This window comes from Macrobrachium nipponense, chromosome 25, assembly GCF_015104395.2.
Source record: "Macrobrachium nipponense isolate FS-2020 chromosome 25, ASM1510439v2, whole genome shotgun sequence".
Classification (NCBI taxonomy): Eukaryota; Metazoa; Arthropoda; class Malacostraca; order Decapoda; family Palaemonidae; genus Macrobrachium; species Macrobrachium nipponense.
Genome location: NC_087214.1, coordinates 74310661 through 74323576, shown reverse-complemented (window position 1 = coordinate 74323576; position 12916 = coordinate 74310661). Strand labels below are relative to the sequence as shown.

Sequence of the window (12916 nt, the reverse complement as noted above, 5' to 3'; positions counted from 1 at the left end):
TGGAGCCTTTGAAAGCCCCGTTTTGGACTTTGTTGTGGGGAATACATCTTACGAAGGCTATTTCTAGGTCTTTTCTTAGGGGGTCATCTTGGACCGCCATTTTCCTGGTATCTTCTGGGGTTGTCAGTCTTTAGAACCACCCCTTGGGCTTAGCTCTGGGGCTGACACCCTATGAAGGCCCACTTTCTCGGTTCCTTCTCAGGCTGACTGTCTTTGAATGATCCTTCTGGGTTAAAACTTCACGAAAGCCAGTTTTAGGTTTTACTGTCGATGGGACAGCTGAAGCCAGACACACACACCTTACCTTACCTTACACCTTACAGACCTTACATCTTGTTCGGGTTGCCCCAGGTCCCTCAGTGTGAGGCACCTCTAATGTCTACCAGAGAGTTGCTAGTACATCTACGCTCACTCCTGATATATTCCTCAGATGAGCTGGCAACACATTGAATAGACGCTGCATTATCGATGCTAGTCCGTAGTGGATTAGTGTCCTGTGTGCTTTCCTTATTTTTCCTGGTATAGTTTTGGGCACTATTAATCTACCTCTGATTGCTCTTGCTGATATTTTTAGCTCCATGATGTTTTCGGCTATTCCTTCTATCTGTTTCCATGCCTGAATTATCATGTAGCATTCTCTTCTCCTTTCTAGACTATATAATTTTAAGGATTGTACTCTTTCCCAGTAGTCAAGGTCCTTAACTTCTTCTCTTCTAGCTGTAAAGGACCTTTGTACACTCTCTAATTGTGCAATATCCTTTTGATAGTGTGGATACCATATCATATTGCAATATTCAAGTGGACTACGAACATATGTTTTATAAAGTATAATCATGTGTTCAGCTTTTCTTGTTTTGAAGTGCCGTAACAACATTCCCATTTTTGCTTTACATTTTGCCAATAGAATTGCTATTTGATCATTGCATAATATGTTCCTATTCATCATCACACCAAGGTCTTTAACTGCTTCCTTATTTGTGATTGTCTCATTATTAGGTCCCCTATATGCATATAGCTTTCCTTCTCTGTCTCCATAATTTATTGATTCAAATTTATCAGAGTTAAATACCATCCTGTTTACCTCTGCCCAATCATATACTTTGTTAAGGTCTCTTTGTAGCGCGCATTCCTATCTTCATCACAAGTAATTTCTCTACTTATTCTTGTGTCATCGGCGAAACTACTCACTACCGAGTCCTTAACATTACTGTCTATGTCTGCAATCATAATAACAAACAGTAATGCAGCTAACACCGTACCTTGTGGCACACCGGATATTACCTTAGCTTCATCCGATTTCTCATCATTTGCAATAACTATCTGTTTTCTGTTGTGTAAAAATTCTTTTAACCATCTTCCTACTTTATCCACTATATTATGTTTTCTAATTTTCTTCGCTATCATATTATGGTCTACCTTGTCAAAAGCATTTGCAAACTCTAGATAAACCCCATATGTTTCATTTCCGCTTTTCATATTTTTGTATATGTTCTCACGGTGGACTAACAGTTGGGTTTGTGTACTTTTTCCGGGTACGAAACCATGTTGTCCTATATTAAACAAATTATTTCTTATTAAATGTTTCATAATATTTTTCTTCATTACCCTTTCATACACTTTCATAATATGTGATGTTAGACTCACAGGCCTATAATTACTTGCCTCTAGTCTTGATCCACTTTTGAAAGTATGGGTAATATATGCTAATTTGTGCTCATCATAAATCTTGCCTTTATCTACACTTTGTCTTAATAATATTACAAGTGGCTGTGCAATAAAATGAACTACTTTCTTTAACAAAATAGCAGGAACTCCATCAGGCCCTGCTGCAGCTCCATTTTTAATTTCATTAATAGCCTGCACAATATCAGATTCATTAATATCTATGTCAGCTAAATATTCACTATTTTCGTCCCTTACTTCTATATCATTATCTTCATTATCAATTCTAGGGGTGAATTCTCTCTTATATCGTTCTGCCAATATGTTGCATATTTCCTTTTTTTCATTCGTTAATCTCCCTTCAATTCTTAGAGGGCCTATTTCTATTCTTCTTTTATTCATCTTTTTCACGTATGAGTACAATAGTTTGGGGTTTTGCTTGATATTTACTAGGGTTTTTTTCTTCCAAGTCCCGTTTTTAATTTTCTTTTGATTGTATAATCTTTTGTTCTGCATTTTCTATCTTAATTTTTAGTTAACTATCCATGCATTTTTTTCTTTTGCAAGACCTTTTTTCCACTTTCTGATTTTCTGGAACAAGATCCTTCTGTCTCTTGGTATGCATGACTGATGTTTACTTTTCTTTTTCGGTGTATATTTATCCACTATTTTCTCTAATATTTTATATAATATCTCCGTATTTACCTGTATATCATCACTTACGAAAATGTTATCCCAATTTTTGTTTAATTCTTCATTTATTTCTGACCACTTTATATTTTTACTGTAGAAGTTGTATTTTCCATATCCTTCCCACTTTTTCATTTCTTGCTTATCTCTGTTTGCACTTGCTTTGGAATGATCTGTTAATTCTATGACATTATGGTCTGAAATACTCGCATTACAAACTATTGTTTCTTTAACATAATTCACCTCATTCACTAATACTAGGTCTAAAGTATTTTCCTTTCTTGTTGGCAGGTGATTTATTTGTTGAATGTTGTATTCTAGTAGCATATCTAATAGCTTTTCGAATTGCCTCTTATCTTCTGCACTACTATTACTCCCTTTTTTATATGTATACATACAACCACAATCTCCTATTCGTTCTTTCCAGTCTACGAAAGAAAAGTTAAAGTCTCTGGATAGGAGTATAGTCCAGTCCTTGTGATTTCTACATATATTGTTTCCTTGAGCCAGGCGCTCTCCTCAATTCCTTTACCTTCCTGCACGATGTGGGCTTAAAGAAACCCCCACATTTTGGTGCCCAGACCAGGGTTCGATCCCGGGTCTGGGCACCACAAAATGTGGGGGTTTCTTTAAGCCCACATCGTGCAGAAAACCACCTTTCTAAATTCAACATTCTCCCGGCAATAGGGGACGAAGCCACCTATTAAAGAGCACAACTTGGACCTTATCTAAATTATATCTGACGATAAAAATCCCAATGAAAATTAGTAGTGTAGTTTCACAAACTAACAATCACATTAAGTTTTACCTGACATGCACAACTGCATGATTTACAGTGACTATAAATCTAACTTAGCAGGGGGCTTAATTACTCTACCAGACTTAGACCTAGGAAGTACATCATCATCACTCACAGTATACATGGGCATTTGAGGATTATCACATACATCTCTATCAAGATCATCACAGGATGCATCAGCAGTAATCAAATCTTCGGATCTACCTACTTCTAGATCATACAATCTTTGAATGGGTCTAGTCACCTCTCCCCTTTTAGTTTTGATCCTTACACTTCTTACAAGTCCATCTTTACCTTTAAACACATCTACAATAACCCCAAGAGGCCACTTCAATCTAGGAATGTTATCCTCTTTTATCAACACAAGGTCACCCTTAGACAAATCACATTTCGTTATTGAAATCCTTTTACAAACTTGCCACGGCAAATTAGTTATCATAATTGTTTTACTCCAAAGTTTCCAAAAATGTTCTAGCTTCTGGTTTCTTACAACTTCTCTTTCATTCAAGTCCCTGGAAGTCACCTTACATGGCTCTACATTTATTAAGGATTTACAGTGTGAGGCTCGTCCTAGGATAAAATGTGAGGGAGTGAGATAGTGAATGGATCAGGTTTCATTCATCACATAAGTCAACGGTCTAGAATTAATACATGATTCTATTTCTACTAATATAGTTTCTAATTCACTCTTACTTACATAGTTCAGATTTAGTGTCTTTCTCAAAGCAAGCTTAACTGACCTAATGAGCCTCTCCCACCAGCCGCCCCACCAGGGAGCACGAGGGGCTATAAAGTTCCATTTGGGAGCCAAGTGGCTATACATCCTTTGTACCTCATATTTAGCAGCTACAAAAGTCTTTGCATTATCTGAATATATGACACTAGGTAAACCTCTCCTGGCAACAAATCTTCTTATAGCCAATAAGCAGTCAGACAAGGATAAAGATTCTGTAAGCTCTAGGTGTACAGCTCGTATAACACCACAAGTGAACAACAATACATAAAATTTCTTATGAGGACAATCGGCACAAAAAAGAGGGCCTGCATAATCTAAGCCTGTTACATCAAAGGGTGGAGAAGACCTTACTCTTTCTTTGGGTAATGGAGCCACAGGTTGACTGCAAGGTTTTGAATCATGCCAACGGCAACTTAAACATTCCTTCATTACTGTCTTAGCTAATCTCCTCATTCCTATAATCCAAAAGCTATTCCGTAGGGATGAAATTACAGTATCCACACCTGCATGCTTCAAAAACTCATGCTGAAATCTGATCAACAACTTAGCAAATTGACCCTTGGGAATTATGACAGGATGTTTGGTGTCATAGTCTAAGTTAGAAAACTCAAGACGACCCTTAATTCTTAATAATCTTTTATCATCTAGAAAGGGGTCAAGATTTCTTAATTTAGACCATTGAGGAATAGCCTTGTTACCTAAAAGTGCCTTTATTTCTACAGAAAACACTTCTCTTTGGATGCAGTAAATCAACTTCAATTTAGCAAAATCAATCTCTTCAGTAATGAGAGGGCCATCCACTTTGTTTTGACTAATTCTACAATTTCTGATAAATCTTAAGACATAAGCTGTAACTCTTAACACCTTGCTTAATTTACTGAATCGATCTAAATCTATCAAAGGGTTTTCTGGCACTCCTTGTACATTGAGACAGGCAACAGTACTTTCTGTGCTTATTTCTTCTTTATCTTTAACAACTGTGTTACCTTCCCTTTCCTGGTATAGGGTGTCTTTTAACATACTGGGCCCATAGAACCACATAGTACTATCCACAAGATTGTCCGCCAAAAGACCCGTGTTATCAGGTCAGCTGGATTGTCCTTACTTCCACAATGTTGCCAGCAACTTGGAGGTGTTATCTCTCTGATTTCCTTTACCCGATTAGCTACAAATATGTCCTTCTTACTAGCATCTCCTTGAATCCATGACAGAGCAATGGTAGAATCTGTCCAACACCTAACTCTAACACTGTTATCTAGGTTAAGGGCATTCTTCACAAAGTTGACTAATCTTGAACACAAAAGAGATCCCATGAGTTCTAACCTCGGCAATGTAATTGTCTTTATGGGTGCAACTCTTGACTTAGAGGATACTAATGACACCTTATATGAGCTGTTCTCCACAGGTACTCGCAGGTACACACAAGCCCCATAGCCCTTTTCAGAAGCATCACCAAACCCATGTAGCTCCATATGACTAAGCTTCTCCCAGGCTTTTGTGGAAAATAACATCTATCTATCTGAAAATTCTTAAAATGTTGACTACTAAGAAGCCATTTCTGAAACTTAAGCTTCAACTCTGATGGCATTTCTTGATCCCAAGTCAGACCCAGTTTCCAGAGTTCCTGAAAAAGTATCTTGCCATACATAACATATGGACTAATTAATCCTAAAGGGTCAAAAATCTTAGCTATCACACTAAGGATGCTTCGCTTAGTAGAGACTACTTCTACAATAGAATCTGAGGTTATGCCATCAAAGGAGAAACTGTCCTGTGAGTTACACCACTTAAGGCCTAATACAGTATTACATTCATCAGAATTTATAAAGGGTACCTTGTCACATAACTGAGAAGTAATCAGCAAACTATTTGACACAAGCTTTGTAAGGTCCATACTAGCATCAGCAAAAATGCTACGGGCTTCACAAAATTTATCAGCTCCTTCTACAGCAAAATCCGCACCACTCAACCAATTGTCTGTATACATGTTAGCCTTCAAATCTTGCACTACACTAGTGGGGGGATACTTATCCAAATGATGTTTGATAGTGGCATTTAACAGAAATGGGCTCGCGGTGTTACCAAAGGGTACACGTGTGAATCTCATGTGCCGTATTGTACCATCGTCTCTTGGCCACAAAAATCTATGAACATCTCTGTCTTTCTCTTGTACACTAATTTGCAGAAATGCCTTTCTTATATCAGCTGTAACAGCAATGGGCCAACGACGAAAGCGAATGAGCACCTCAACCAAGTCAGGGTTGAGTGAGGGGCCTGAGGACAAACAGTCATTCAATGATACACCATTGTAACAAGAGGCAGAGGCATCAAACACAGGCCTTATCTTAGTACTTGAACTGCTCAACTTCACTACTGGACGATGAGGCATATAATACACAGGATTCACACCTGAAATTTCCTGTCTTGGTACCTCTTCTATCATGTGATCAGACTCATAACTATCAAACACTTTTTGATACTCTTTCTTAAGCTCCTTATTTTGTTCTAACTTAACCATTAGCTTACTTAACCTTTTATGGGCTATGACTTCATTATTCAAAAGTTTTTCTCTAGCAGAATCATCCTTCCATGACAGTGCAACCTCATAGCGACCGTTCACAAACTTCACAGTACTCTCAAATTCTTTGAAAACTTTAGTCTCACTATAACTTTCAACAAGTTCCCTAGGCTTAACCCCTACAGTTTCCAGATCCCAAAACTTACACAAATCTGAATCTGAAACAGAGGAGATACACAATAATTGTGGTACAGAATACGTACAAGTGCGAGTGGTTTCATACAGCCTGCCACTCAAGACATAACCAAAGACAGACTTCATGGCTACAACATGGTTTAATTTGGAAGGCATCTACAGGAGAAATCAGTGTCCAGTAGAAATCTAGACCAATCAGTATATCAATCTCAATGGGAGAATCATGGTGGTAATCATCAGCTAATGCAACATGAGAAAAAGAGTTAAGCACTGAATATGGTACAACAGGCCTAACCAAGGGCTGACATATTCTGGGAATCTCCGCAGCAATGATAGGTACCAATTTCTTGTCGGAGTCCCACAACTTTAACTCATAAACATTTCTGTGTTCATTTTTTCCACTACTATGACCCCAAAACTAGAGTATGGCATAGGTGCACTAGTGATCCACTGTGGTTTACACTTCTTTACAAATTTGCTACTAACATATGATCTGTCTGCACCATTATCAAACATTACCTGAGCAGTGACAACAGTACCTTCACTACCACGCACTTGAACTTTGGCTGTCTGTAAAATGGTACAGTTACCACCTTGCCCTGTCAGAAGGGCCACATCACCAGGCTTGTCACTGCCAACAGCACCTACCTTTGCTTCACTTTCTTCCTTCTTTAGGTTAATTTCCAGCCTAACACCACACATTAAGGTAGAGTGGGCACGTTACACTTTGTACACCTTGTACGAGCTTTACACTCTCTTGACATGTGTCCACTCTTCAAACACTTGAAACATAGGCCTAAACTTCTAATTTTTTCACCTCGCTCTTTTCCACTCAATTCTAGAACACCAAAACAGTTTTCTGATTTGTGTTTCTTGCCACAGAAACTGCACATAGTGTTTTCTTGCTTGGACGAAGCATGAAGGGCTGCGGCTGAGTACACCTTGTCTTTAGAACTCTTACTTTCAATTTTCTTTTCCTCACTACTACTCTTTCCCTTAAAGGCTTCAGACCTTTCTAATCTTGAAATTTCCTTGTCTAAGAATGTCAATAACCAATCTAAATCACTTTCATGTCCATCACCATCCCTGGCCCACTCTAGCCGCAGTTCACTGGGCAAACGAGAGAGGATGATAGGTGTAAGAAACACTTCACACTGTTTACCAGTGACGCCTAGCGCCTCCAAACTGCGGATATGTATTAGAATGTCATCTCGTAATTTCCACAGCTGTGCTACACCCTTTGGTCCACTGACATTAATGTTGACCTGACCATTTAACAATGCCTGGACATGAGCAAAAATAATCCTTTCTGGCTTGTAGTAGCGTTCCTTCAATAAATTGCAAGCAACCGGGTAATTAGCACTGGTATGGGCTAGTCCCTTTACTACATTCTTGGCATCTCCCTCCAGCAAAACCAACAAAAAATAGGGTGAAACTTACTGATCACTGGAAGGTCTGTTGCATCGATGTGGGAAGTATATTGATCCCAGAAGGACTGCCATTGGGTCACTTCGCCACTAAACTTTGGCAGTTCCAGCTTGGGTAACTTGACGTTGGTGACATCTGATTCTTGAGATGAAGACTGACCACTTATAGAACCAGGACCCGCTGCTGCTGCTGCTGCTGCTAACTTCCTTATCTGGTCTTCAGCTTGTATCCTAGGCTGCACACTTTTTGTTCTAAACTCATGGGCTTCATCCAAAAGTTGTTCTAGTTCTTCTTCAGCTATATCAATTTCTATTGCTTCTTGGACTTCATCCAACTTAGCTAGTCTTTGGTCGTATTCCTTGATGGCGTACTCGAATTGACTAATGGTTGTGGTGGAGGACTCCAGGAGGTCACTCAGTACCTTGGAAGCTCTTGTCACCCACCCTCGACATGTCATCCTTGTCCTTTTTAACTTCTCCATTATCTTCACTGCACAACTTACTTATCTTCTTAGAGGGAGTGTTCACAGGGTCTGGGCACCAAAATGTGGGGGTTTCTTTAAGCCCACATCGTGCAGAAAACCACCTTTCTAAATTCAACATATATCATCCAATTTTTCTATTATTGTGTCAAAGTCTTTAGTATTAGGGGGTCTATATATTACTATGTTCATTAATTTTTCAGATTCAAATTCTACCGCTATTAGTTCACATTCTGAGTTACTATATTTCTCATATATTTTTCCTTGTTTTTTGTCTCTCCCATATATTGCGGTTCCCCCTTGATTCCTATTTTTCTATCTGATCTATAAGTTTGGAACCCTTTTATTTGATCATCATTCCCAGTCTCTTGGGAATACCAGGTTTCACTTATATTCATTATATCTATTTTCTTTTCAATTTGGGTTAGTTCTTCTAAGTACTCTATTTTTCTTTTTGAGTTACACGTAACTAAACCCTGCGCATTCATCACTATGATGGTTTGCGTGTTATCTCCTTCATTTAATATTGGTAGTAATAAGGATTTTCCCATGTCTCTTTCCTGTTCTGGTATGTTGTTCTTTTCTTCATTTCCAGAAATTCTGACATTAAAAAATCCAACTTTTCCATAATATTTGATCTTCCTTCATCATAAGAGAGAGAGAGAGAGAGAGAGAGAGAGAGAGAGAGTTGAAATAAGTCTCAATAACCTTTATAAAAGTCATTTTACCACTTAATCACCAGCTAACAAAAGCGGCAAGCAATCCCGAACAGATGAAAAGGCGACCACACATCGAATTCCCTACAACAGACATCACCCGAATATTCTTTACTCTGACCTGCCAATAAAATCGGATCCAAAAGGGTTCCATTTCGACCCCCTTTTTTAGAAGATCAAATACTCTCGCGGGCTGGGCGGTGGCCGGGGTTGGGGGAGGGGGCGTGGCCCGGGGGGAGGGGGCGTGGTAATATGATTCACGTAACTCAATCGGACCTCACTCGATCATTCGGCCGTAAACTTACATATATATACACAGAGTTATTCGATCAATGTCTGGTCTCCTTGGGTCACATAAAGATGCGTTTGGGTGTGGGTTTGTGTTTGTGTGTGTGTGTGTGTGTGTTCAGAATTGGGATTTCCAAATAACTGCAACTGAAGAGATAGGTCTATTCGCTTGCTGGTTTCAGTGGTCCGGGCATGTATTTAGTAACGATATATATTTATAACATATATATACAAATATATATACATCTATATATATATATACAATATATATACATATATATATACAAATATATATACATATATATATATATATAATATATATATATATATATCATAACACATGCAAAATAAAACCCTGTACGTATATATACAATATATATACAATAAACCCTCTCATCATAACAAATCAGCACACACTTATCACTTGTGACAATACTTAAAAGCTTTTTGACTTCCACTTAGTGACGAAAAACAACCACCCCGATGTCTTACCGCGGCGAGTACAAACATGGAAACACAGAGGAAGATAAACGAGTTCCATGCTCCACCCATCCAATAAAGTAAACCATGACTTTGAATGCACAAGTTTCACCAATCATTCCTTTCATTGTTTCTTCTTTATCTTGACCAATTCGCCGTCTAAATCCTCTTCTGGGATGATACCCAGATAGAGACAAATAGGCTGGTTCTTTTCCAGGTTCAAAACGAGCCTGTCGGCGCCCACGCCCCTAACCCGCCCACAGCACCCACAAAATCCTACAACTACCACTGCACCCCTTCACTGGTTAATTTTAAAAACACCCTCTAATTTACGATGAAACCATTAAGGTGTCAAAATATAAGCATCGACCCAAAATCATCCTCTCTCTCTCTCTCTCTCTCTCTCTCTCTCTCTCTCTCTCTCTCTCTCTCTCTTTCCTCATGCACACGCCCACGTACGCAAGCAAACACAAAAGCCACCGCTCCCCGCGAATTTGCTTTCCTGGCATGACAAAGAGAAATATTTAATGCTTCGTGGAAGGGCGAATTGCATGACAAAAGCACCTATTATTTTTTTGGGCTCACGAGTCACTAATTATCTCTGGACGTCAGGAAATAGGTACCGGGTGCCATGAAACAGGAACCAGTTACCAGTTACCAGGCACGAGAAACCAGGAACCAGGTACCAGGTACGAAACCAGCTATCATGTACCCGAAATCAGGTATCAGGTACGAAACTAGGTACTGGGCACCAAGAACCAGGTACGAAACCAGATACCAGAGGCCGAAACCAAGTACCAGGTACGAAACCAGGTATCATGCACCAGAAATCAGATACCAGGAACCAGATACCAAGTACTAAGCACTTAGGTAACAGGCAACAAGAAACAGGAACCAGAAAAGGTGCCAGGAACCAAATACGAAACCAGGCACTAGGAACCAAGTACCAGGCAGCAGTACCAGGTAGCTTGAATCTGTCTTTCGTAAAGCGATAGGAACGATTTGTTTGTTTATCATTTAGGGATGGTGAATATGTCGAAGGTTATACTGTATTGCCATGAAATTGAGTAAGGTGGGAAATGTGAAGATTATCACGTATATTATGCGTATATTATATATATAAAATGTGTATGTGTTTGTGTGTGTGTGTGTGTGTGTGTGCGCGCTGGTATTTACAGCGAGTATGCGTGTGTGTATTGAGAGAGAGAGAGAGAGAGAGAGAGAGAATGTGTATGCATTTTCTATACCATTCAAGGCACTTTCGTACCCTTTTTGCCTCTAACGACATCATTACGTATGGAGATGAGAGCTTGCCACGAGAAAAGGGACGGAAGGAGAAGACAAACTATTAAAGGAGAGAGAGAGAGAGAGAGAGAGAGAGAGAGAGAGAGAGAGAGAGAGAGGACTATATTCTCTGCTATAAATGGATTCACCCAGACGTGGCAAAGATAATCTCGTCGAGGTCATCCCTGTCTCTGTTTACATAACAGTTGACGGTAATTTACTTCCTTTTCCTTCTCTCTCTCTCTCTCTCTCTCTCTCTCTCTCTCTCTCTCTCGCTCTCTCTCTCTCTCCAGCCAAGCTGCGACCCTGGACAGCCGAGCAACACCCAGATACATGATTCAAAGTCAATAAAGAATCCAGCTATTAGAGGTTGCGGCAACTTTATATACAGAGTAAATTGTAGTTTCCCTCTCTCTCTCTCTCTCTCTCTCTCTCTCTCTCTCTCTCTCTCTCAGTGAAAAAGCTTTTCTATTGACACAGAACAGACACAATGATCACAATGAGACCAGAGATCCTGCGGTAAGGATAGGATATCAGCTGATGAGATCCCATGGTAAGATAGGATTAAAAAAATTCCTTTGAATACAGTAGACTCGAGTGCCATACACATGAGGACAGCCCAATTCGTTGAGAGAGAGAGAGAGAGAGAGAGAGAGAGCGAGAGAGAGAGAGAGAGAGAGAGAGAGAGGTAGTGGGAGGAGGGGGGATGCGAAAAGAGGTCAAATGGGGTGCAATGCGTGGCCTCCTTTTCGACCTTACGGAATGACAATGGGTCGAAGACGAAGGGGGGAAGACTTATGGCAGAGTTATGGGGAATGAATAAGATACCTTTGGACTCTTTTCTTTTTCTTTTTCTTCTCATTCTTCTTCTTCTTCCTCTTCTTCTTTCTTTTTTTTAGCTGGCTGGACCACTACTCGTGTTCAACCAGTGATCTCTCTCTCCCTCTCTCTCTCTCTCTCTCTCTCTACCTGTCTCTCTATCTCATGTTTGTGCATATACATATGCACTATCCATGTGTAAATTTATATAATGTCATGTAATATGTACATTAAAGTGAAGAGAGTGGAGAAGAAGAGAGAAGGAATGAAGAGATAAGAAGGAGAAGAGAGAGACTATCACAGTAGTATTCTTATCAGTTTTATCTTTATAATTCAGTACCAAAGTGAGAGAGAGAGAGAGAGAGAGAGAGAGAGAGAGAGAGAGAGAGAGAGAGAGAGAGAGAGAGTCCGAAAAGCAGAAAACCTGCAAATAAAGTAAATAAAACTACAAAAAAATAACAAAATATAAAACTCAAAATCTAATCCATAAGAAGGATATAGTCCATTCTTCACTACTCTGTTACGCCCTTTGAAGTCAACGAACGTAATGCCTGCTCGGTCGATAAAAACCTAATCAGACCCGTTGTAGGTTCCCCAAACACGCAACTTGGGCCACCTCCCTCCCTAACACCCTAAAAAAACAAGGGTATGAAACATATTTAACCGCTGTATCGACTAGGTGACGTCATTCGTAGGATTGGATGGGCGGACTCTAACGTTGATATTCGGGTTTTAAGACTGGTTTGTTTATGTTTTTTTTTTTTCTCGTGATTTTTAGGGCGTAGGTTTTTTTTAGAGGGCTTTTTTTTTCAATGGGTTT

The 12916-nt window shown here is 39.4% G+C and overlaps 3 protein-coding genes across 3 annotated transcripts in view; all 3 read right to left on the bottom strand.

Annotated features, from left to right (window-relative positions):
- LOC135199545 (glutamate-gated chloride channel-like) overlaps positions 1–12916 on the bottom strand; it is a 393487-nt gene that overhangs the window by 299994 nt on the left and 80577 nt on the right. The gene's annotated exons all lie outside the window — the stretch shown is intronic.
- Positions 3192–7302, bottom strand: LOC135199109 (uncharacterized). The gene is made up of 5 exons (XM_064227028.1): positions 7062–7302; positions 5529–6623; positions 5045–5379; positions 3984–4883; positions 3192–3524 (listed from the first exon to the last, which is right to left on the bottom strand). The coding sequence occupies exons 1-5, from the start codon at positions 7300–7302 to the stop codon at positions 3192–3194; spliced, it is 2904 nt and encodes a 967-aa protein (XP_064083098.1).
- On the bottom strand, positions 7302–8509 carry LOC135199108 (uncharacterized). The gene is made up of 2 exons (XM_064227027.1): positions 8048–8509; positions 7302–7883 (listed from the first exon to the last, which is right to left on the bottom strand). The coding sequence occupies exons 1-2, from the start codon at positions 8507–8509 to the stop codon at positions 7302–7304; spliced, it is 1044 nt and encodes a 347-aa protein (XP_064083097.1).

Bases quoted from the DNA above. Each gene is read 5' to 3' on its own strand.
- LOC135199109 (XM_064227028.1), bottom strand. From the start codon at position 7,302: ATGTGTGGTGTTAGGCTGGAAATTAACCTAAAGAAGGAAGAAAGTGAA. The intron at 5,380-5,528 runs GCAAGATACTTT...TTTCCACAAAAG, and splicing joins TAGTCCATATGTTATGTATG to CCTGGGAGAAGCTTAGTCAT. The intron at 4,884-5,044 runs GTAAAGGAAATC...ACCCTATACCAG, and splicing joins ACATATTTGTAGCTAATCGG to GAAAGGGAAGGTAACACAGT.
- LOC135199108 (XM_064227027.1), bottom strand. From the start codon at position 8,509: ATGGAGAAGTTAAAAAGGACAAGGATGACATGTCGAGGGTGGGTGACA. The intron at 7,884-8,047 runs GTGATCAGTAAG...GCTCATGTCCAG, and splicing joins TCGATGCAACAGACCTTCCA to GCATTGTTAAATGGTCAGGT.